Source organism: Durio zibethinus, chromosome 11, assembly GCF_047325235.1.
Source record: "Durio zibethinus cultivar Kanyao isolate XHJ-2024 chromosome 11, ASM4732523v1, whole genome shotgun sequence".
NCBI classification, from domain to species: Eukaryota; Viridiplantae; Streptophyta; class Magnoliopsida; order Malvales; family Malvaceae; genus Durio; species Durio zibethinus.
The window spans coordinates 18,869,398-18,895,522 of NC_143172.1; the positions used below are offsets into that span (position 1 = coordinate 18,869,398).

Below are 26,125 nucleotides of genomic sequence, written 5' to 3' on the forward strand. Positions count from 1 at the left end.
TTAAATATGGATGCTTGATATTTAACCTATTATGTTTAATTAATATTTTTCTTTGTCTAAAATTATTTTTAAATATGAACTTGGCTCAAGTAACAATGTTGTTGCTAAACCAAATATAAATGTTTTATTATAATCTAAATAAAATTGTAAATAATTTTTTCAGAAAATAAAAAACATAGAGTGTCATAAACTATTTTAAAAAATATTAAATAAGAGTTTTATAATTATAATTATTATATTTTATAATAAATTGTGTAAAATTAAAAAAAATTTACCGTCGCAATAACCGCAATAATCGCAATAATCTTCATTATATTCGAAAATGCGATAAACGTAATTCAACCGAAAACGTAACTATAACCGCTATTTAAATCCATGTTTCCCCGTAAAATATTGAAGAGATAAGTCAGTAAGTGATCCATCTTCTGGGTCATGATGGGTAGACTTCAAAGCATACAATATTTGATATTTCTTTCATCGGAATTTTACCCTGTTATGCGCAGCTCCTGCTTCAATGAATAAATAATTATCCACTAGTCAACCCCAAAGGTGGGTTCCGGCCCTCGTTCTCTAGATAAGAATGCCAAATTGGCCAACCATCCCATTAACAGTCCATTGTTGTACAATCAACAAACCAAATAAGGATTTGGATCCCTCTTTTTTTTTTTTTTTCTTTAAATCTTTAGGATTTGATTTGGTTTTATTTTTGTCATGTTATAAACAGGTTCAATATTAACGATGCAGGATTCAAGAAAATTGACCAGTCGATTTTAAAGATGTAACATTGTATTTTCAATGAATAAATATGGGCTAACCCAGCAAACACATACTCTCAAATTTACTATACAAAGAGAACAGAACAAAAGAGCATAAACAATAAGAAAAACCTAGCTACAAGGACATTTTGAAACAAAAGAACATGAAAATGCACGCATGCAAATCACATCTTTGTGGACCAAAAAGAAAAACCAAGCCACATTTCTGTTTGAACTGCTCCATTTTAATGTAACATATATTTAATTATTATCATCTACCTAGAAATAATTACTTCAATCTCTGCCTAAACTCACTGGGGTATATCAACACAGAATCTACACAAAGACCTCCTTTTGTATGTGTACAATCGATCTGCATCATGGAAAATTTGATTTTTGTTGCGGAATTTGAATTCTCAATCCCAAAATCACCCACATGGTAATGAACCCAGTTCCCTGGTTCGTACAGGTAACATTCTGATGAGGCTTGCTGACCATTGGATGTTGAAAGTTGAAATCGGACAGGCTTGATATTCCAACCGTGAACCTGATCAAGGTTACAGACCCGTCGGCCAAATCTTTTCGAGGCTTTGCCTAGCTGCAGCCTGAAGAATAGACTATATGCCCCTGGAGGAAATTCAAACTCTAATTCTCCAACCAGTTCAAACCACCATATTTGTTGAAGATATGCCACTGTCTCGAATCTACAAGTCAAAGAAAATTGATATCTAAGTGAATTCTTTGCCTTATTATTCACTTTTCCTGCTTTCTACATATATATATATTTCAAGTACTTAAAAAACTGGTATTACTAAAGTTGACAGTATTGAAAGCAATTCCCAGGTTGGGGGCTCATTTGCTTCTAACTCTAGACAAGGTTTAATTATACAAGCTTCTAGGGATTAATAAAAGAAGTCCATAATTTTCATCAGGCAAGGCATCTGCCCTGGAAAAAAAAATGACACTAAAATTGAATACTTAAAAGACAAGGCAAGCAATCGGCATATAAATGTAATAAAAATCTTTCTCCGCATATTTCTTATAAGCCATCCAACTTGGTTTAGTCCTTTTGTGCAAGTTGCAATTGTGGGTATTTCGAAAAGGTGATCAGAACATCTAGATGGATGGTTGAGTCGCCTCCAGAAACAAAAGGTCTATTCCTTTTTTTTTTTTTTTTCAGCAAAATGACAGGGTAAAATATATTCCAATGTAAATGTTCCACTTTCACTGATATGTCATTTTCCACAGTAATTCAACAAGGAAAAGAAAAGAGAAGGAAAGAATCACATAATTATTCCAAAAGAAAGGAGAAACATCAAGGAATAATAAGGTATCACCTAGATTCTTCTGTTGGAATGTGATTCCAATATCTCCGATCATCTATCCCTGTTATTTTCAGTGCCTTGGAGGATACTGACAAGCAAAGCTTACCGCTACTTTTATCCAACCACACTTCCTACAGTTGAAATTGAAACAGAAAAAAAGAATCAGAAATAACTACTGAATCATAATTGGTTTTATTCAGGCCAAATTAGAAAATCTCAAAATCCATTGTATATCTAATAATATCCTATACAAGGATAAACATCAAAGTTTGTGATCAGATTTAACTCAAAACTATCTGGCCTTTTTCTTATTTTTGATTGGTGATCAATGAACCAGCAAAGAATAGAAAGAAAGATACCTTGGTGCCACCATCAAAACGATTCGGTCTGCACAATCTTGCATAAGTCTCTTTCTTGCTCAAAGACTCTGGACTTTGATTAAGAACCTTCTTAACCAGATACCTATAGTTTGATGGCAGCTTTGTTTCCCACACAAAATCAGCCAAAGAAGCTCCACGGAAAGCCCTGCTCAAGCTCGCTAACTTGCAAATCTCCGGTGGATCCAAGTACATAAAAATAGATGATATACAACTTTCTGGCACATCATCAAGACCAGGCTTCAGTCCAAAACCCCTTTGAGCGTCTGCCGCAAGACCAGAAACACCAGCCCCCATAAATATAAAAAAGGAAAATTCAAGAAAAGTTAAAGCAAGATTTTGTTTGAAGAAATGGTTTAGAGGTAGAGGAGAAGAAGATAAATGAGGCAGGAAACAGGGGGGAAAATCCAAGAAGATGTCACCATTTTCTTCATGTTCAATGGAAAGAGAGGAGGGGTTTACTTTCTGGGTTTTTACCACAAGGATTAGAGTCTTTGAGAAACGGGATAAAGAGAGAGCCCTAATATTAATATTTTTCTCCACTTGACAATGAGAAAGGGGACGTGTCCATGAGTGTGCATGGAATATATTTTGTCTTTGCAATACATATACGTTATCGATACACCGATGTTAGTGGCTTCACGAAAACAAGGGCAATTATTAAATTGGTTCAAAGCTTGGAAATTATCATTTATTTACTATGTGATTTCTAATATTTTTCAGATAATTTTTTTTTCTTTTCATTTGCGATCGACAATTATTCAAGTTATTTTTTAGTTTATAATTGTAACTAGATTTTTTTTTTTCAATAAAGCCGTAGTCTATTTTATTTTGGAGATAAGTCAAGCATAGAAATTTCAACATTCATTTATATTAATTTAAAAATTAAGTAGGGCGATGGATGTCATTGTACTGGGCCAAATTGATAACAAATTAAGCAACAAATAAAAATTATAATCAAAATAAAATATTATAGTTTGTATAAAAATAAATAAATTAAATTGAACAACGACCAATATATTAAAATATAATAAAACAAATTTAACATAAAATTGAACTAAATTAATCAAATTTAAATTTTCTAAAATTTTTCTTTATCACTATAACAAGATTTTGTTGATTACAATTACACAAGATTTTGTTGATTACAATTGTACTTGTTAGAAAAAGGAAAATAGACATATACTGATACTGATAATGTAAGTATAAATTGGATTGTTTGCTTGCCTGGCCATGGGCGGTGCCGGCGAGGCAACCTTTCGGCAAGTGATAATGAAGGACTGGTATACCCTCCCTATTATTAAAGACAAACAAAAACAAAAGACTGACCCCACAAGATTTAGTTGTCATTAGAAATTGCAACATTAATTCTTTTTGAAAAAAACCAAAAAAAAAAAAAAAAAAGTCGTTCGGCTTGGGTTGTGAATTGTGTCGTGCACATGAATGACCACTATTTAAATAAACCCCACACATGACTATTTTTAATAAAAAATCAAAATTTGTTTTTCATTCATTAATTCGATTTAATTACTCCGCATCTCCTCGTCAGATTATTCAACATGAGACTTGAATAATAATTAACTAAATTTCACATGGGTGACTGTTTCTCTAACTAGAAGTACTGCATGTGTGGTCTTTGAGCATGCCAACTCTAAATTTGATAAAGTAGAATATATATGTTTGTCGAAAATGTTTGCCTGTTAATAATGCTATGTTAAATTAAAAAAAAAAAAATCAATTGAACATTTAATATATGTTAAAGTAATTTGATTTTAAAATATGAAATTATTACTTTTGATAAATTTGAAAATTTGAGAAAATACTCAAAGACATGTAACAGTGTCACTTTTCTTAAGATTTTATTTACCCCAATTATGTTATTTATTTAGTAGGTGTGCAAAAAGGTTATAGCTAATAAACCTTGAGGATATAATGAAATCCAGTGACTTACTATATTTTGCATTGACGAAATCAGTCCACCAAGCAATCACCTATATCACAAGTTACTAAATTTTCATATAGGTTTTCTATAGCAAAACTTTTATAAAAGAAATTTAAAGTTTGAAGAAAGAGGAAGAGTTCCAAAAATTGTTTCTGTATGTATTCAAAAAACCAAAGAAGCCTTTTACAAAAAGATAAGTGTTTTTTTCTACAAATATAACTATCTATTTTAAATAAACATAAATTGTTTGTTTTTTAATAGTTAAAACTGTTCATTTTGAATTTATCTTTCTATTTTGAATAAAACTTAACTATTTGTCTTTATTTTTTCTTTTCTAATGTAGGATTATTTCTCATATTTTATTTTAAAAATCTCTAACAATCCTCTACCATTTTCAAAATAATCTAGATTTATGTCTTAGAAATCAAATACATAAATGAAGGTATCTTCTGATTTGAACCCTCATTTAGTGAAAATAAGTTAAAGTTAACCAAAATCACATGATAGATTATGCTTTAAACCAACTATTCCATTTGGTTAATTGAACTTGTCTCACACAATGATTTCAGCACCTAATAAATGCTTGGTATTCGATTACACATTTATGGCCATGTGTCTACATCTTCTTTTCATAAGTGCTATTAAAGTTAAGCTCTTAAGCTCCTAGAAGCGGCCACACTTCACATTCAATAGGTAGTTCCCATTAAGAGTGTTATTGTAACTATAACATTCTAACATATTTATGTTATAAGTCTATTAAGAGTATATTACTTATCTTTTCTTTACCATTATAGGTACTTACCACTTTATTTATGATGGCATTAAACATTACTATAGTACTAGTACTCACATATGGATGATGTAATTTATCTCATTGAACTCAAGACTTGACGTTATACCAAGCGTTGAGTCAAGTTTTCATCGTGGGTGACTTTAGTTCATGAGCTTAAGCCCTATCCCTTTGAGGTCTCTTTTTCCAACTTTCTAGCAAGACTTTTGGTTAAAGGATCCACCAAAATTTCATTTGACCTCACATAATTTATAGTGATCACTTAATTTGAAATTAATTGTCAAACATAGTTCTGTCTTAATTCAATATGTCTAGACTTTTCATTATATACTTGTCTATATGCCCTTGCTAGATTTGTTTCATTATCACATCAAATAGAATTTAGGGAAATTGGTTTAGGCCAATGCAATAAACTCGACTGCCATGGTGGAATTCGTTATGCATGTTTGTTTTTTAGAACCTCAAGAAATCGCATACCCACTAAGTACAAAGATCCACCCGCTTATAGAAGTATGATATTCTATATTAGTAATCCAACTAGCATCAGAATATCCTTCTATAACTGAATGATATCCACTATAACACAATTCATAATTGATTGTTTTCTTCAAATAGTGAAGTACTCTTTTAACTACTTGCCAATGCAAATTACTTGGATTACTTTTGTATTTACTCAACTTTTCAATAGCAAATGTTATGTTTGGCCTTGTCCAAGTCATTGCATATATCAGATAGCCAATTACTCTTGTATATTGCAATTGATCGATTATTCTACTAGTATTAAATACTAATTTCAGTTGAGAATCTCTAGGTGTAGATACTAGAATACAATTAAAAAGATAAAGCTTTTTAAGTACTTTTTCAATATAATGCGATTGTGACAAGGTTATGCCACTACCATTCTGAATTATTCTAATTCCAAGAATAGCATTCGTTACACCCATATCTTTCATTAAAGAGTTATTTAATAAATTTTTTTTGTTTCCTTAACTTGTTCCGAATCAGTGTCAAATATTAGCATATCATCTATATGTAAGTAAATTATGATTACTTTACCATTTTCAAATTTGATAGATATGCATTTATCTAACTTATTAATTCTAAAATCATTAGCAGGAACGATTTCATCAAACTTTTGATACCATTGTTTTGGTGCTTGCTTAAATCCATACAAGGACTTTATAAGCTTACAAACCTTATGCTTTTGACTTGGAATGACAAATCATTTCAATTGTTCCATATATATTTCTTCTTCTAATTCACCATTTAAAAATACAATCTTTACATCCATTTGATGTATAATCAAATTATAAATCGAGGTAAGTGAAATTAGAAGCCTAATTGTAACAAATCTAGCTACTGAAAAGTTTAAAGTAATCTATCCCTTACTTTTATTTAAATCTCTCGGCTGCCAACATTGCTTTAAATTTATCTATGACTCCATCCTCTTTTATTTTTTTTTTTTAAATCCATTTGTAGCTTATTGGATTAGAACCTTGTGGAAGGTCGACCAAAATAAGTGGTATTTTCGATTATTGAGTCCATTTTATCATTTATTGCTTTTCTCCAAAAAGCAAAATCTTGAAAATTCATTGCCTCTTTATATGTAACAAGATCAAACTTCGCATTAAAAAAATAAGAAATTTTATTATTTATGTTTCACCAATCCCTTCCACAACAAACATAAGAAAATTTGGTCCAAAATATTTTACCTTTCTAACCCTTTTGTATGTCCTTATTTCTTGACAAGATTCATCACTAATTTCAATTTGTTCCAATGAATTTGAAACTTTTTTTCCACTTATAGGATGAATTGCTTGTAGTTGTCTCAAAATAGATTTAAATCTATTTTCATAAAAAATTGCATCTTTTGATTTAATAATAGTGTTAACTGAAATTAAATCATTTGGTTCAATAACCATGGACCTATATGTTTTACTATTTTGTGCATATCCTATAAATATGCATTCTATTTCTCTTTCACCTAACTTTTTTCTTTTGGGTTTTAGAATTTTAACTACAGCTCTACTTCACCAAACCTTTAAATAATTAAGATTTGATTTTCTTTTTTTCCATTGCTCATATGGGATTATTTTTGTTTCTTTGTTAGGAATTCTATTTAATATATGACATGCTATTAATAAAGCTTCACCCCAAAATCCTTATCCAATATCGGAATATGATAACATTGCATTTACCATTGTTATTAAGATTATGTTCTTCCTTCAACTATGCCATTCTATTATGATATATAATGAGTAATAACTTGGTGGATTATTTCGACGGATTCAAAGTAACTTGGACTATAATATTCTCCACCCCTATTCAACCTCAAGCACTTAATAAAAAATTCACATTAAAGTTCAACTTCAAATTTATATATTTTAAACTTATCAAGTACTTCATTTTTGGAATATAACAAATAAATATAACAATATCTGCTACAATCTTTTATAAATGTGACAAAATATTTTTTTTTCAGATAATGTAGGAGTGCTATGCATTTCACAAATATTATTGTGAATTAACTTAAGTAACTTTGTATTTCTTTTATCCTTAAGAAAAAGATTTCTGATAATCTTAATCAACATGCATGTATCACATTTATTAATGTCTTGACTAAATTCAGAAATTAATATAAGCTTATTCATATCATGCAATTTTTTATAATTTAAATGACCTAATTTATAATGCCATAAATATGAAGATTCAACCATGTAAGTAGAAACAACATTCTTATTTTTATTAATAATATTGAGTTTAAATATTCCCTCATACATATACCATTTCCCAACAAATATTCTTTTCTTAGATAAAATAAATTTATCTGTCTCAAATACAAGTTTAAAACCAGACTTGTTCAACAAACTTCTAGACACTAAGTTCTTTCTAACTTCTAGTACATAATAAATATCATTTAAATGTAGAGTTTTTTCATAAGTGAATTCAATGTTAACAGTTCATTTGCCTTTGATTGTTGTTGTAAAAGGATTTCCCATGTAAAGGACACTATCATATTCACGTAGTTTGAATGTTGTGAACATGTTTTTGTCTTTGCACACATGTTTTTGTTGCCCTAAAATCAACCCACCAAGATTCATCATTTTTAAGCATGTTTATCTCGAAAATCATGATAACAAATTTTTTAGAAGTATCCCTTTTTGAGGAATCATTTTTTTATAGCAACTGACATTCTTTCTTGAAATGTCCTAGCTTACCACAATGGTAACATGAGCTTTTCTTATTCTTCTTGAATTTAGGCCCATTAGCGATTTGCTTAAACTTGAACTTCTTTTTATCAAGCTTTGTAGTTTGTTTTTCCTTTAAAATCAAAATTCTATTTTTGCTTTATGTATTCCTCTTTAATTCAAAGATGATTAGCCAAAATCTTAAGAGTGATTTTTTTCTTTATGTTTTAGACTTCTTTTAAAGTCCTTTCATGATGGAGGAAGTTTGTCTATTATAGAGGACACAATAATTATTTCATCTATACTCATATTATATTGTTTAAACTAATTAAATATTCTTTCAATTTCAATCATAGAACTTCCATTAACCATATGATAATTATTGAAATAACTAACGAGAAATTTCTTACTTGTTGCATGCTTGGTTATATACGTGGTCTTTAATTTATCCCATAACTTCTTTGCAGTAGCCTTGTTTTGGTTATATCAAATTGATTGTCAAACAGACCATTTAGAATATGACCTTTTCATATAGTGTCTGCATTATCCTATTTCTGCCTCTCTCTTATTGTAGCAATAGATTCTTCTATTTCATTTTCTTCTAGCCTAAGAGTAGTTAAAACATAAACAACCTTCAAGGTTGAAAATAGGAAATGCATATTCTTCTGCCATCTTAAAAAATTACCACCATCAAAATGATCTAATTTGACAAAACCAGAAGCCAATTCCTTAAGCATTGCTTCAGTAGTCATTGTTGAACTGAATAAACTCTTAAGATTGTTAGAGCAAACACTAAAAATTTAAAATTACTACTTCTAGTAAATTTGAAATTTTGAGAAAAAGCTTTAAAGCATGTAACGATATCACTTTCCTTGAGGCTTGATTTGCCCTCATCATATTATTTACTGAGTATGTGTACAAAAAGTTACAGACAATAAACTTGATGATACAATGAAGCCCAATGACTAACTGCATTTTGCATTGAAGAAATTAATCCACTGAACAATCACCGACGTATCATAAGATCGCTGAACTTCTATAAAAGCTTTTTGCAACAAAACTTTTATAAAAGAAATCTAGAGTTTGATAGAGGGAGAGTTCCATGAATTATTTTTGTATGTTTTCAGAAAACTAGATATAAATAGTAAATATCTTTTCTTAAAAATATAACTGTCTATTTTTGAGCCGTTGAAATTATTTATTTTGAACAGACTTATCTCTTTATTTTAAATAGATTTAATTATCTATCTTTATTTTTTCTTTTCAAATGTGAAGTTATTTTTTATATATATTTTTAAAAATCTCTAACAATAAGTAGCAGAGGAAATAAAAAAAAATGGTAAAGTAGTTTTGTTTAAATTGCCTTGTTTGAACACGTACATTTGTGGCATTTCGGTCTAAACAGAAAATTTTTGTAAATTAATCTTGTTTTCACTTATTTTCGCCATTGGTGAATTGTCATTGTTTTTTCTATTGTCCATTTGCATAATTTGAGTACCCAAATACGCCATAAAGCAAAAATGAAAAGCTTGTTTGGCCAATCTGTTTCAATTATTCCAATAAATTAATTACTCAACAAATTATTGGTTCCACAAAGAAAGGGCATTGCCTGGTCCCTCACCCTAGCTCAAATTTCTCAATTCCTAATCCCCTCAATATTTCTAATTAAAACTAGATTAGATCCAAACATCAACTCCAACTATAGTATTAGTATTATCCCCAGTAATTCCCATGTTTCTCGAACCAAATTGCAGTGTCCGCATGATTCATGTTCAGCAACACTTCTGGATCCTGCCCATGACGTGGTGCATAGTCAGCGGTACAAGTAAGAGCCAGTAATTCTCGTTCACACCATCACGTGAAACTCAATCATACCTAAATTTTAAAATAAATGTAATATATTATTATAATTTTAATATTTTTATACATATTAAATTTTTTATTTAAAATTCATAATAAATCTATTTTCAATACCTAGTTAAGTGGCCCCTCTTAAAAGAGTTATTTTCGTTTGTTATTGCATTTTTTTTCCTCGAGTGAAAATATAGCAGGCCAAGTTCATGCATGGTCGTTGTTACTTGTTAGTCCTGTCAATGGAACATTTTTATTTTGATTTCCCCCTTTCCCTTTCTCTCATTTCATTAGCTGGGGATTATTTAAACAAATAAATAATTAATCAAGCCGCCCCTATGCATACTCAACATGTGCATTTCGTCTGAAACAGGTACCATGAATTGAATTTAATTAATTTCCTGATAGATTCAAGCTTCAGCTAGAAGCATCCAAGAACAATATTTATATTCATTATAATCAAATAGCTGGAACCTGTTCTTCATAGGCTTAGTGGTTGAAATCTAGCGTAAGAGGATTATAATATTCTATACTACTGCTCACTAGCTAAACCTTTTAAGGTCCTACTCCGACAGAAGAATATATTTTTGACTTTATTAAATGATCGATACTGTTACGTACCTAACTTTGATTTTTTTTTTTGGCCAAAAATTGTGATTTGTTGATTCATCACGTTCCCTACAGTGCTATTTGTTACATAATTATGAAGTAAAGAAAAAGGATACTCGATAAATTGAATGAACATTGTCCACCTATGGTGCATTCATCATACTATGCACGAAAATAATATGACACATGCGTTTATAGCCCATGGCTTTTTTTTTTTTTAAGCCTGGTTCCATGTTAAAAGAATAGTGACACATTGTATCTTGTCCTTGTTTGTTAATAATAATACTATGATAACAGGGCTACTACCAGATATATAATACAAGTTTACAGACAGGTGGGCTGCTCCTGTAATTCCTGCCATGGTAGCCTCCCACCTCCTCTTTGCAGACGCAGCAGCTCTGTCATACAGGTAGTTAGATGATACATTTATTTTCTGATGAAGGTGGATGATTATAGGATAAGAATTTTAAACACAGGCCAGAAGATGGAAAAAAAAAAAAGAAAAGAATACAAGCCTGATTGTTTTTGGGCAGCTCAATTCGAAATCGACGAGTTTCGATCTCATCCGATTTTATAAGATCAATTTTTTCTTACAATCAAATTTCGAATCGAATCAGGTTCAAGTTTTAGATAAATCTGACATAATTCGATATTGTATAAAAAATTATTTTTTAATTATTTTTTTATATATATTTATATTTAAAAAATAATATTTTATTTATTTTAAATTTAATCGAATCAAATCAAATACGATTTATATAATATCGAATTCGAGTATAAAAAAATAAAAAATTTTCAAGCCGGATTCGAGGCGAGCAAAAACTCACCTCGACCCAATTCGTTGCCAACACTAATTGTAATTTGAACAAACTTAAGTAATAATCAAAGGAAGATGTACACCACGGTCGGTACTTTGTAGTCTTAGAATTAGCAGTATATAGAGATAAGGCAAAGGAAAAAAAGAAGTTATCCAGCCAATCTTCTGTTTAACCAATTCTTAATTCACTCCTCATGGTACTTGTGTGTGCACAGGCAATGTCATCAATACATCCCTATTGTCATATTGCGTTTTACATATCACACACCTGCCCTCAGATGTAACACAAACCATAATTAAAAAGAAAAAGAAAAGAAAAATTAATTGCAACATTTAGAACTGAGTCAAATTTAGTGTATTGAAGCAACTCAAGACACATAATCTTTTGACTTATATCCAGTTTCCCAAACGAGACCAAATTTGTTTAAGGATCTGGCAATTGAATTAAAGTTGCTTCAAGGTACTAAATGTGCTGGTGTAATAAATAAGTCTCAGAATCTCAGGTGAATATGTTTTGAACTTCACCTTTGTATGAATAGGTTGACCCTGATTCTGACACACCAAATGCAAATGCATTGTCTTACATTTAAAAGACAAGTTGTTAAATTTAAACATACTCTGTATCGTCATCATCAGATTTGCCTTTTTTCTCTGACGATCCTTTGTATTTGTGGGTTGGTTGGCGAGGCGTCTGCTCTTCTGATAATCCCTTTATTACAACACCAACGGATTGTCCTAATTCGGAGATTTGCTGATGACAGATAATGCCCAATTCGGAGAAATTCAGTCGTTTCTTGGTTCATATCTTTCAAAGTTAACTCTTATTAAGGCCTCTACTTAGAGCCTGCCACTAAAAACTCCAACAGCTAATTGAGTGCAGATTTGTTAAAGAATGCCTACCTCATAAGTCATTTCTTGGGGGTTAACATCATCTTCACCCTGCAATTGAGCATATAACCTAGTATTATACATGTAACAATTGACTATATGCTGTTAAAAAGAGAACACAAATCCTATACCTAAAATTAAGATCCTCCTTGACTGACTCCTGTGGCCCCTGTAGACATAGACGAAATTGAATTATTCTTACTAAATAATATCCAAAAAGGACATTGTTGAATTATATGAAGTACCTATATTGGGTTATTAGGGATCATTACAGTTCTGATATTACTTGTTAGACAAAAAATTTCTATCCAATCAAGCCAGTGGAAGTATAATCAAATAATTAATCAATTACGCAAAAGATAATAATTTAACATGGTTCAGACCAATCGACCTACGTCCACGGATAAGAAAAAAAATTCATTATTTGTAGAAAATTACAAATATACATCAAATCATATAAACTACTCAACAATCAATACCCATAGACCCTCTCAATCTCTTCTAATTCTATGAAATATTCTCAACCTAAACAAATACATACCCTTGTGCACCTATGCACCATTCCTATGTGAACAATCTTAGTCTTCTCTAGTTTACTCACAAACATACACCATACCTATGTGAACCATCTCAATCTCTTCCAATTCACTCATAAATATACAAACATACATATCCATAAGATATAAATCTCCAGTAGTCTTATGGGGTGTCTATCCCATAAAATCCTACAACTATCTTACATAGTTTTCTCATACCTAGCTCATAGAGACTTCACTTATTTATAAATATACAAACTTGTTTACCAAGTATCATTTTTCTTTTATAATTCTTCTTCAGCAAGTCTTTATATCCATCAAGTAATATCTAATAAATTTTAAACAAATCTGTTATGGGATTTGAGTTATTATTCCTAACAATCTCTACCTTGACTCAAATTCCATCAAATCATCGGTTTTCATGCTAAACATACTTGGCTCCACTTACAATGGAAGTCTTACAATTATATTCTCTTTTGTGTTTTCACATTTTATGCAAATCAATCTTCAAAACACGAACTCGAACTTCTTTCCTTGAATAGAGCTCTTCTAGGCTTAGCTTTTCCTATATATCGAACCTTCAGCACTTCCTATGTCTTTAACATTCAGCCTTGATACCACTTATTAGGCAAAAAAACCCAATCCAATCAAGCCAATAGAAGTATAATCAAACAATTAATCAATCACATAAGAGACAATAATTTAACGTGGTTCGGGTCAATCGACTTACGTCCATGGATAAGAAAAAAAATTCACTAGTTGTAGAGAATTACAAATATACATCCAATCATATCAACCTCTCAACAATTAAAACCCATAGGCCCTCTCAATCTTTTATAGTTCTATGGAGTATTCTCAATCCAAACAAATACATACCCTTTTGTACCCATGCACCATTTCTATGTGGACCATCTCAGTCTCCTCTAATCCATTCACAAACACGCACCATACCTATGTGGACCATCTCAATATTCTCTAGTCCACTCATAAACATACAAACAAACACACCCATAAGACATAAATCCATAAGATGTAAATCTCTAATAATCTTATAGGGTGTCTATCTCATAAAATCTTACAACTCTCTTACATCTTTTTTTTATATTTAATCCTATAGAGACTTCATCTATTTATAAGCATATAAACTTGCCTATCAAGAATATTTTTCCTTTTAGAATTCTTCTTCTACGAGTCTTCTTATTCATTAAGTAATTTCTAGCCAATCTTAAATAAATCTATTAAAGGGATTTGAATCACTATTCCTAACATGTGTTTCCTATTAAAACATATATACTATGGCTAGTGGCTACAAAGTATTATTGATGTCAAAGCCAATTGATTAACTGTTCTAAAGAGTTCATCAAAGGGAAAGTTCTGGAAACCATTCCCTATATCTAGCAAGTGTTTAACTAGAGATTCATCTTATATATGCCCTGAGTACTTCCAAATAAGTAGTGCTTCCATAATTATCTATGTATAAATAACTGTTATCATGTGTTTGATATTCTAGAACAAGAAACCCCTAAAAACAATGAAAAAGGGAAAAAAGCCCATTTTTTAACCTCAATAAGTAAAAGTCAATTCAAATTAGAAAATGTGGATATATTGGTGAAGATAAACAAGATACCTTGATGGATTGAATTAGGATAGTCAAATTAGTGATCATTAAAATGGGCTTTTTGTACAATCTTGATTTTGCTTATTAAAATTTTATTTTTTTAATTTCTCTAAAGTTATTAAAATTAAGAATAAGTCAGAACAAATGATAAGGTTGTTCTAATGAATGTTATTTTATGGAATAGTTATTTATAGAACAACTCTTTCATAAAACAACTATTTATGGAACAACTATTCAAAAAATAACTCATTCATGAAATAATACTAACGTTTTTACTGAAAATTTTTTCACCAAGAGTTGCTTCGTTAAAAATTATTTCATAAAAAATGTTCCGTCGAATGTTATTTTATCGAATGAAAAAGTGAAAATAACCTCATAATGTAGTAAGGTTCTTGAGCTAATTCCACTATTGGGATATTTCAGAGAGTCTAACTTGGTGTATTAGATATAAAGATAGTTAAGAGATCTCATCTTCACCTTTTTCTAAAATATGAGTGCTTTTCTCTTCTTTTTTTTTTTTTCAAAATGGATAGTGAATTTCTATGTTCATTATGCCTTTCACCAAAAGTTAATTAAACACTTATTAACCAATACATTAACACCTTTTGTATCAACCATTCCTTCCATTATTTACCATTACTTTTATAGCTGTCAATTTCATTATTATTACTATTCAATACTCAATATATGTAACTCTTATTCTTCAAACCTATAAATAGGAGTTTCCACAATTTATTTGGAGACTTTTTGGAAAATTTGACAAATTCATTCAACTCTTTCAAATTCTCTCAACTCTTTCAAATTCTCTCTTCTTAAATCTTTTCCTCAACCTTATTCACTTTCTTACTTAACCTTGCTTCACCATAAACCACCACCTGCCACTATAATTAATACTTTAGGGTCTGTTTCAATCTTTCTCTCTATCGTCTCCCAGCACATTTCATTCACTTGTTTGCAACGCTTCTTTACCTCACCAAAAAACCTCTTTATATGAAAAATCCTAATTCTCATAACGATTTTCAAAACCGTTAAATAAAAAGTTTAAAGATTTCCAAACCAAAAGAGTTGCCACCAACCTTTTTCATTAGGCGTGATTGGCCACATAAAATTTTATCTTTTTAATTAAATCTTAAAATTAATTAAAACTTATTAAAAAAACCTTTTTTAATCAATGAAAAATAAAGTTGGGTTCAGAAGTATGGTTACGAGTAGGAAATAATTAACATCCTCACAACTTTTTTTTAAAAAATAATGCTAATTAACTATGTGTTATTTTTGAACTTTGATAAAAATGGCCTTACTTTTGAATAATTTTCCTACATTTTCTTATTGTGATAAAAAACATCTTTTTATTTTATTATTTTTTGAATTTTTTGTTTGAAAAAAAAAATAAAAACATTTCATATTAAAAATTTTTCAAAAATATTCAAATACTTTTGCAATATTAAAAATGAACTTTTTCATTTTGAGATCTCTTGAGAATCACTACTCAGATTTTTCAAGAATCCCATCATCGATGGTTTTTATTTATCTTTAAAATTAATATTTATAATGCATATAATAAATAATAAAATAGGATGCCTAAAATTTAATCTAATTATACTTTTTTATAAAAATTCATTTCTTATTTTAATTAAATAAAAGGTAAACAAAAATCTTTATTGAAAATTATTCTAAATACCTCAATACTTTGACAACATATTTGAAAATTTTTCTCATATGGAGACTCTTAAAAAATCACAACTCGAATTTTTTTTAGAATCTCATTCTCAGAGATTTTTATTTATTTTTTAAATTGGTGTATGCATGAAATATGATACTCATGAATCAATATGTAGTTTTATTGTATTGTATAAAGTTCATTTTTTTTAGCAAAGTAAACGATAAATTTTTTTACTGAAAATTATTTTAAATACTTTAATATTTTGATAATATTTTATAAAAAATTTTTCACTTAAGAATTTTTTAAAAATTACTATTTAAACTTTTCGGAGTCCCATCATAAAAAAAAATCACTATTTATTTTCAATTATTAATATTTCGTAATGACAATTGTACAATAACACAAATATTCACAAACAACCATTTCTTAAAAACACATATTTTTAAATAATAAAATCATAATTGTGAGAATTAAAACGGTTAAATATAAAATGTAACAAAATAAATAGTCATAAGAGAAAGAAATATACCGAAAGGAAACTTTTGGGTTTGGATCCAAAGTAAAGTCAAGGGCCAAGGTGGAACCAAATTGGAATGGGTTGCAACTTGGGCTTGATCTGGATCAGGCAGGTATAGAGGCTAGTTGGGTCAAGGGTGTTTGGGCTGATCTTTGGGTCGGTTCACGGTTACCTTCCTTTTTTCCTTCCTTTCTATAAAAGCTAAAATTTTTTTTTCTCAAATCATTTTTACTCTTCCGTCCCCAAAAAATGTCAAAACTCTCTTAACTTCAAAAACCCAATAGCCACCAAGTGTTCCCAATTTTCGACGACCGACAGCGGCTGGGCTGCCACGTACCACTTTCAGCCATCGGCGTTTGGCATCATTTCCTCCCCATATTTTCACGGCAAGTTGCTTTTGGCATCCTAATCCCTATTCTAGTGTCAATTTTGCCTAAACTTGCCTCTATACCCATAGATCTAAGAGGAAAGCCCGAAACTTAAACCACGAAATCTCCTTCTTCCACTACGCGATCTCTATGAAATTTTAGTATGTTAATCTCTTTTCCATGCTTTTTCTCCCTACCATTCGGATCTCCTAAAAGCCTTATCGCCATCGTTGAACCATTCTATGCGGCCGTTGCTTACAACCCATGAAATAGCTCCGCTTTTTTTTTTTTTTTTTTGCCTTTGACTGGGTTTCCTCCTCGAGGGAAGGATTGTGGATTTTCTTGAATTTTTTATGTTTTTTTTGTTGTATTTTGGTTGCTGATAGTGGGCACAATGGCATTAAGGGTGGTTGACAACGGTTATTAGCGTTGTGGGTTAGCTGGAAATGATGGTTATTTATGGCATTTGGTTATATGGTTTTAGGGTTTGGAAGTTTCCGGGGATTTGAGGTCTTAGTGGCTGAATGTGTTTCGGGTGGTTTGGGTTATGTCTTGGTTCGGGGGTAGATGGTTAGTGATGGCTGTCTTGGCTGCATTAGAGGTTGCGATGGGGCTAGGTTTTGGGTATCGATGGCTATTTGGAGCATAAGAGGTAGACTGGCTTAGGGTGCAGATGGTGGTGTAGGATTTCGATATTTCTAGTTGAATGGTGGAGGGTCTCAAAGGTTGGTCAATGTTGTGTTTTTTTCTTGCATTGTGATAGTGATGCTAAGAAATGATGGTGGTGTGATGATGGGCTAAGGGAGATGACAATGAGGTCTTAGGTTTGGTCGATGGAAGGTTGTAATGGTATAGGTGGGAATGGCAGTAAAGGGTTGCCGAGCAGGGATGTTAGGGCTTTTTGGTTGCTTGACAGTGGAAGGATCAACAGTGGATGGCCTTCGAATGGGGGTTTCTGCACAAGCTGGTTCCAGGGTTTTTCCTTACTTCATGCCCAATCCCCTTTTTGAATTGTTTGCTCCTTCCTCCAAAATAAGGTCCTCGTAGAGGAGGCTTAAGAACTAACATTTTGGATTATTGCTGGTATGGGGTGGAGAAGTTTGATGAATTTAGCAGAGTGGAATGTTTAATCAATGGTGTTAGGGTAAAACGGGAAGCAACTGGGAGAGAGGTGTCTAAGAGGAGGAAAAAGTTGCTACCACGCTCAGCCATGGCAGACAACTTTCTTCTTTTGTTTTGTTTTTTTTGTTTTGATTTTTCTGATTAATTAATCCTAAAAAAGATTTGGGCTTAAAAGAATTGGGAAATATTTTTGGGCTTTGGATTTATAACTGGGCCTTAAGTTGCAAAATGGCCCAACATTAACTTTTGATCCATATAGAACAGTCCCTTCAAAATTGATCTCAAGAAACTAAAGAAAAAAAAGGACCCCAAGGAATAGATCTAAAACAAAACCTTCAGGGGCCTTACATCAAGTAAATTTAATAAGCATTCAAATGGACGTAAATTTAGAAATTGAAATCAAACATGAAAAGGGATCAAAATTAAATCGTCTCATACAAAATTGGATGCCTATACTAATGCCAAAAGGATACTTAATAGTGGAGAGATTAATTAGTTATAAATATTTAATTTTTACCTTTTACTATTTTCAACTATCTAAGTATTTGTTTACCATTATTATTTAGTGCATACATGTTTAAGAATTTCAATTAATTGAAGAAAAAGCTTAATGTGAGAAAAATAAAAAGCATGTATTATTCTAACAAATGTCTATTTTAATGCATGTTCTTTTATCAAATATTGCAAAATTAATGAAAATGTTTATCTTTCTATAACTTTAAGAAAAAAGTTATTATCCTAAATTATGTTGAGAGTTTTCTTTAATTGTACATGAGATTAGTTTTCAAAATCAAATTGAGATACAAAGTTGATAAATCAATATGGTCATCGTGTTGAATCTACTTTTATTGGTCGTAATTTAACACTTTATGCTTTGAATCAAATTAAACTCCTTGGTACTAGGTTGAGAAAATATTTTCTCTTTGATATATAGTAGAGTTTGATCTATTTCTTTCTGAGTTAAGAATTCACCTTCGTAGTGTAAAATTGAGAATCACTAATTGACTGCAACTTTATTCCTCATTCTTTGGCTACTTTATTGTTGATATTTGCTATTAAATGAACCTCATTACTATCAAGTTGAGAATTATCTCCAAATTGAAAATTGTTTTTTGGCCATAGCTATATCACTCATTCTTTAGTCAAAACTTTATTGTATATACTTGCTATCAAATGAGCTTCCTTGATATCAAGTTGAGAATTATCTTTCTTATAAATTGAGAATACAATTATTGGTCGCAACTTTATCACTTATTTCTTGGCCATAATTTTTTAATTACTATGATGTAATAATTTCTCTTAATGCTTTTTGGCTGCAGTTTTTTCGTTTTTATTTGAATTAAACATCTCTTTTGTATTAAGTTGAGAAGTTATCTCTCTAATATGAAGTCGAGAGTTCCCTTTGGCAGCACATAATTATATTAGTGTTACTATTATATACATTACATGAGTGAAACATCAAAGTTGAAAAATCTCACGAGTACTACATCATATACATATTATTATATCACATATTTTTTATGCTAAGAAGTTCATCTTGCTACAAAAGTAATTTGCATATGAAACGCTTAAAACTCTATGGAATATAGTCAAGCAAAAATGCATAGTGCATACATATGATGTTACAAATTTGAAAGAATAGTTAATTCCAAACATTAAAATTTTCCTAAAAAAACTTTCTAAAGGAATTTATACATCTTAAATCTTACTGTTTCATTCAGTTTACATACAAGTTCTTCCAATAAATGGCTTGTGGCCTTGCACTATTTTCATCATTATCAGATATAAAATATTTTAAAGAGAAAATCAATCTTTATAGTCTTGCACCATTCTCATTTATAAGCTCTTATATAAAAAAAAGTTAGATATTATGGTTATTTGAGTCTTTTCTATAACTTCTGTAAAGAGAAAATTTTATACTACTCTCATACAAATTCTTGAAATCCAATTGATTATTATGATATTTTCTACTACTACATTACCCTTATATAAAGAAACTTTAAAAAAAAAAAATTCACAATGGAAATATTTTATATTACTTTTATATTTTCACTACTTCACTCTTATATGCATGTTCTTCAAAAAAATTGACAATTGAAATATCTTTCATACTTTTTATTGTGTAAAACTTCTCATGGAACATCTTAAAAAATGCCAAATTATTACTCTAAAAGATGTTTCACTCATACTTGATACTTGTGTGTCACTTTAAGAATTTTTAAAAAAGCTCATTTCTTGTATTACTTTGACAATTGATTTTAAAAAATGCTTTTCAATCAATATCTTAAAATGTCTTATATGTAATTTTCTAGGATTTTTTCTTCCATATTTTCACACTACATCACAAGAAAATCATTTTTAAGAAACATTTTATTAATCGTTTTACTTTACACTACAAAATATTTTTTAAGAAGAGCATCCCATGTATTATTCTAAAAATTTTTATCATAAGAAATTTTTCATAAATCATCCTAATGAAGTGTTTTTCAAATGCCACTCTAACAAACATTTCTCTTTTTTTTTTTTTTTTTCTTTAGGTGTACTCTTATGATATCATAATAAGTATTTCACATGTATTTTTCTAAAAGCTATTTCTTATTATTCAAAAGAATTTATATAATATTCATGTGTAATTTTAAAAAATACTTCACATGAAATACTTCTCATTACCTATTATTTAAAAAAAAAACTCTCATTTATACTTCCATATTGAAATGTTTTTTTTTTAAATCTAAATAATGATTCCTAAAAACGAATTTGTCATATGTTGTTCCAAGAAGTATTCTAGCTCATAATTCTAGAGAAGTACATCTCTTGCACTCTTATAAGGAATGTTTCCTACATTTGAATGGGTGATTGTTAAGAAACACATCTTATTTATTTATGTATAATTCAAAGAAAATCTACCTAAGAATTATTAGTTACCTAGCATTTAAAAAAATATTTGGCACGTTACTTCGAAAGTCACTTCTTATACACTCTCTAAAATGTATTTTAAAAAAAAATTATGATGTACCTACATTTTTTTTAAGGAACTCCTTCTATATTGTTTCAAGAAGTGTTTCCCAGCATTCCAAAAAATATTTTTCTTTAAAAAGTATTCATTAAGCAAAATTACCTATTTAGTGCCATCCATTATTATGATTTCTTTTATTTTCTTTCTCCTAAAAAGTAGTATTTACTATTGAATTATTGCTATTATTTTATTGAGAACAATAATTAGAGTAACAAAGTAAAAGTTTGGTTTTATTCATATATGTTTCAACATAAAGCAACTTGACTAAGACATTAGAAGTATTCTTTTTTATTCATTTATTCCTTTATTGGTCTCTTATGCAGAACAAACTTTGTGCACAAAATTTGCTTGTGCGACACTTGAGTCAAAACATGTATAATATATATCTTTCTATGTTGAAACATATATTAACTTAGAATATATGTTGATTTGTTTTACATGCCAATCTCCTAAATCATTAAAACTTATTTGTTTTTATGTATGATTTTATTTTTATCTTTTATAATATTCCAACTATGGGAATGGTGTAAGAATAAAATAGAACAACTTCATTATTTGTTATAGTTTTTTTTTTTTTTGGAGAAACACTTTGTCGACACCTAATTTTGTTTGGGTTAATTAAAATGAATCTTGAATTTGATTTACGATTTTGATATGTCAAATTTGAACTCATTCAGACTCTTTAATCATGTTTATTACATATTAGGTTTAATTATTATATATATTGTTATTTTGATTTTAAAAACAGAAATTAGATCACACCATGCTGTCTATAACCACCTTACCCTGCACCTTTCATCACCATAGTTGTCAAAATTATACCTTAATTTCTGGGATAGATGTGATTGAATGACTAGCTTTAAACCCATTTGAAACAAACAAGGAAATGAGGGAGGATGGAGAAAAAACATAAGGAAAAAGGAACACATGGTTAGGGGGAAAGCCAAATTTGAAACGAAAAATGGGGCAAAAATCCCTTCTATCTAGCATTGAAATCACCAAACCCCAAACCAATCCGAGACCTCCACTAGCCTTACCGTGACATCGAACCAAAATCAACCTTCTACAGTCACATTCACCATTATCAAGACCATTAATTTTCACCAAAATATTTTACTACTATCATCATATACAATAATACCAAAACCAATATCAATATCACTAAACATTAGAATAGCCATCGCTACCTTCCACCCCATCGCGGCATCACCCACCTACAAACACCATAAAAAAAAAATCAATCCCCCTCATCCACTAAAGCCACCTACTTACCATAAAAAAAAAATTGTACACTTTTTTGGCTTCCTTAAAAACCACATACTACCAACAATACCCAAAAAAAAATAAAACTAAAAAAATAAAAGTCCACTATCCTTTTAATGAGAAATCTAGCCTTAGCAAAAAAAAAAGTAAAAACAATAAACAAAAAATAAGAATATTAATCTCATTCCTTGTAGAAGAGCCACAAGCAAAATAAAAATTCAGCCTAAAACAAAAAAAAAAAAAGAGAAGGATTTGCGTTCTTGATCTAGGGAGTTTTAAAGAGATTCAAAAAGCTATTTTTAGAGGAAAGGTAGATCTTAGCTTAAGGGACAACATAGTTGAAGCTCGGGTGTTTGGCGTGATAGAGGTAAGAGTTTTGGGTTATTTTTTACTTGACTTTGAAGTTAGATCTAGCATTATGAGAATTGATTCTTGAAAATCTAAGGCTAGATCTAGAACGAAGGTATTAAGATGAGAAAAAGATGAAAATTTGATGGTGAAGAGGTGTTGATTGACGTCGACATCTACAATGGAACGGTAGTTGACCACTGTGAACTAGTTGAAGAATGGGCCAACTATTTGTTGTTTTGAGAAAAAAAGGGAGTTTTTTGTTTGATGAGAGAAAGAAATGAAATAAAAAAAAGAGTTGGTTTTATGGAGTTAAAAAAAAAAAAAAAGCTTTTGGCTTAATTCTACCGAACCCAACCAAGACCTACCCACGCTTAAATTGCTATCCCAGCCCATAACCTATGAATATAGCCCAACCCATTGGTAGCAGACCTGACTTTGGCCTATTTTTTAGATCTTGTTTTTGGCTAAACAACAAAACGTAGTAAGGTATAATCATTGATTCTTTTAGGCTATTTTATTATGCATGTTCATCTACTCATTTTTGTATTCATGTATGTTAAAAAAATTTACTTTGTAAAACTAATTTTAAGAAATAAATTAATTAATGGATATTTTATGAAATTTTAAAATGAATAAAATAAACATGAATTTTCAATGATGAAATTTTAAAAAAGTCCAAGTAGTGATTCTAAAAAAATCTCCAGGTGAAAATATTTTATAAAATATTATTAAAGTATTGAAGTATTTAGAACAATTTTCAATACAAAAATTCTTGTTTACTTTTCTTTACTAAAAATTAAATTTTTATATAATACAATAATATTAAAAATTGATTCATGTATAAACACTAATTTTGAAAATAAATAGAAATCTTTGAAGATGAAATCCTATAAAAGTCTAAGTAGTAATTCTTTAAGAATATTTAGGTGAAAATTTTTCTAAAATGCAGCAAAAGTATTAAAGTTTTTAGAATAATTTTCAATAAAGATTTTGTTTATCTTTTAATAAAAAGTAAGAAATGAATTTTTATATATTCAAGATAAATTATAAGTATTATTTTACTATACACTTTTAAAATATTAATTTTAAGGATAAATACGAACTGTCAAAAATGAGATTTTTGAGAAATCTGAGAAGTGATTTTTAAAATATTCCTAGGTGAGAAAGTTTCTCTAAATATTATTAAAGTACTAGAATACTTTTTTTGAAAATTTTCAATATACAAGATTCTTATTTATTTTTCAAGCAAAATATTAAAAAATAAAAAACAAAAAGATTTCTTTTTCGCAATAAGAAATTAAGGAAATTAGTTTTAAATATTAAAAGTAATAACACTTTTATCATGGTTAAGGAATAACATATGATTAATAGGTATCATTTTTAAAATGGGCACTATAGGGGGTGCTAATCCTTCCCATGCATAACCGTACTCTCGAAACCAACTTTGTTTTTCATAAATCAAAAAATATTTTTTAATATTTTTTAATTAACTTTAAGATTTTATTAAAAAGATAAATATTTTAGAAAGCCAATCGTACCCAACCAAAAAAGATAAGTGACGACTTTTCTTATTTTGAGATTTTTAGAATTTTTTATCTAGCGATCCCTAAAACCGTTGTGATAACTTGATAATTCCACTAGAGACCCAATTTTTTGAAACTCAGATAAAAAATTAATTATGTGTTATCCTTAATTTTGATTTAAAAGATCTTAATCGATATTTAACTTTAATTTTCTTGATTTTTATTTTTTTTAAATAACAATAATAATAAAAAGACAAAATTTCATGCATTTCATTTTAATTATATCATTTCTTCATTTATTATTTTATGTTTTGTACATATTATTTTTGGTAAATTGCAAGGCATTTAAGATTAGTATTGCAATGTTATGTTTCCTCATTCATACATGACACATTTATATTATACATAAGCTTTATACTCGAGCTCCATCCTTTTTTAAGAGGAAGTAGAGTATTTATGCTCTCATAAGGTGATAACCTTCACAATGACAAGCGAAATACTTTTACTCAAATTAAATCTTTTTCGATTGTAACCTATCATAGGTGAAGATATGGATGTTTTATTAGTCTAGCATAAACAACAGCAAGAAACAATTTGAGAATCTTTTAGCCTCTACCAGACTCTAAACCCTGCATATAGCTCACCTTATAAGGCTCACCTTAGATAGAAACATGTTGATTCTTATGAACCCTGATTAGGATACATAAAATGCTTTGTTGTATTTATTTCTATATTTTCCTTATTAGTTTTTTTATCTCTTCTGTGTGATGTTGAATTGATTTTGTTTGTGATTTTATAAAATTTTTATTTCAATAAAACAAAAAAAAAAAAAACAAAAACAAAATATTTTGATTATTATCCTTGTCAAGAATAAAAAAAGGGGTTTTAGTTTGAAATTGTTTGCTTCTCCAATGTCTAGATTTTAAGTATTTTATATTCCATAAATAATGTAATTTTTTAAATAGAAAATAAAAGAAAAACAGTTGCATTGTACGTATATTTGACACATTTTTTTAACATTGTCTCATTATTGTGTGAATATGGTTAAATTTCATGGGTGATATCAATCATACATACATGTTCTTGTATTTATCATGCTTTAATGACTTTACGTACATGAGATTTGTCATTCATCAAAAACCATGTAAACCCAAGTGTGTATTTGCCTTTGTAAACATTTTTCCACCCATCCTAATAAAAAAAAATATATTGGTCAATGTATATTTTAAAGGTAATGAAAATTTTTTTTTCTTTCAGAAAAAGGAAAATTTTTTATGTGCCTTAAAATGATTCATTCAACTAACTTTTCTTTTTCCTATAGTTTCAAATGTTTTTATCTTTTCTAAATGGTGTTAATGAAAAGATATATATTTTTTTAATTCAAGCTTTTTATTTTTTTTAAGTTCAAGCTTTGTATATATTTCACATTATTTCATGAAATTGTTATTCTACATAAATGCAAGTCTATTAGAAATTTGAGCAAATATTCTTTTACTTTTTATGATTTTGGAAATGAAAGTTTATTTTGAATAAAACCCTACATAATTGATTTTTAAGATTGTGAGAAAATAAAAAATGACTTTTAAAAAGAAGAATTGTGAGTCAT

The 26,125-nt window shown here is 29.3% G+C and overlaps 1 protein-coding gene across 1 annotated transcript; it reads right to left on the bottom strand.

The window, feature by feature from the left end:
• Positions 1 to 641: 641 nt before the first annotated feature.
• Positions 642 to 3,126, bottom strand: LOC111290577 (F-box protein PP2-A13-like). The gene is made up of 3 exons (XM_022881930.2): positions 2,440 to 3,126; positions 2,093 to 2,211; positions 642 to 1,459 (listed from the first exon to the last, which is right to left on the bottom strand). Exons 1-3 carry the CDS (start codon positions 2,752 to 2,754, stop codon positions 1,045 to 1,047), a joined length of 849 nt encoding a protein of 282 aa, XP_022737665.2. The 5' UTR covers positions 2,755 to 3,126; the 3' UTR covers positions 642 to 1,044.
• Between the last annotated feature and the right edge of the window lie 22,999 nt (positions 3,127 to 26,125).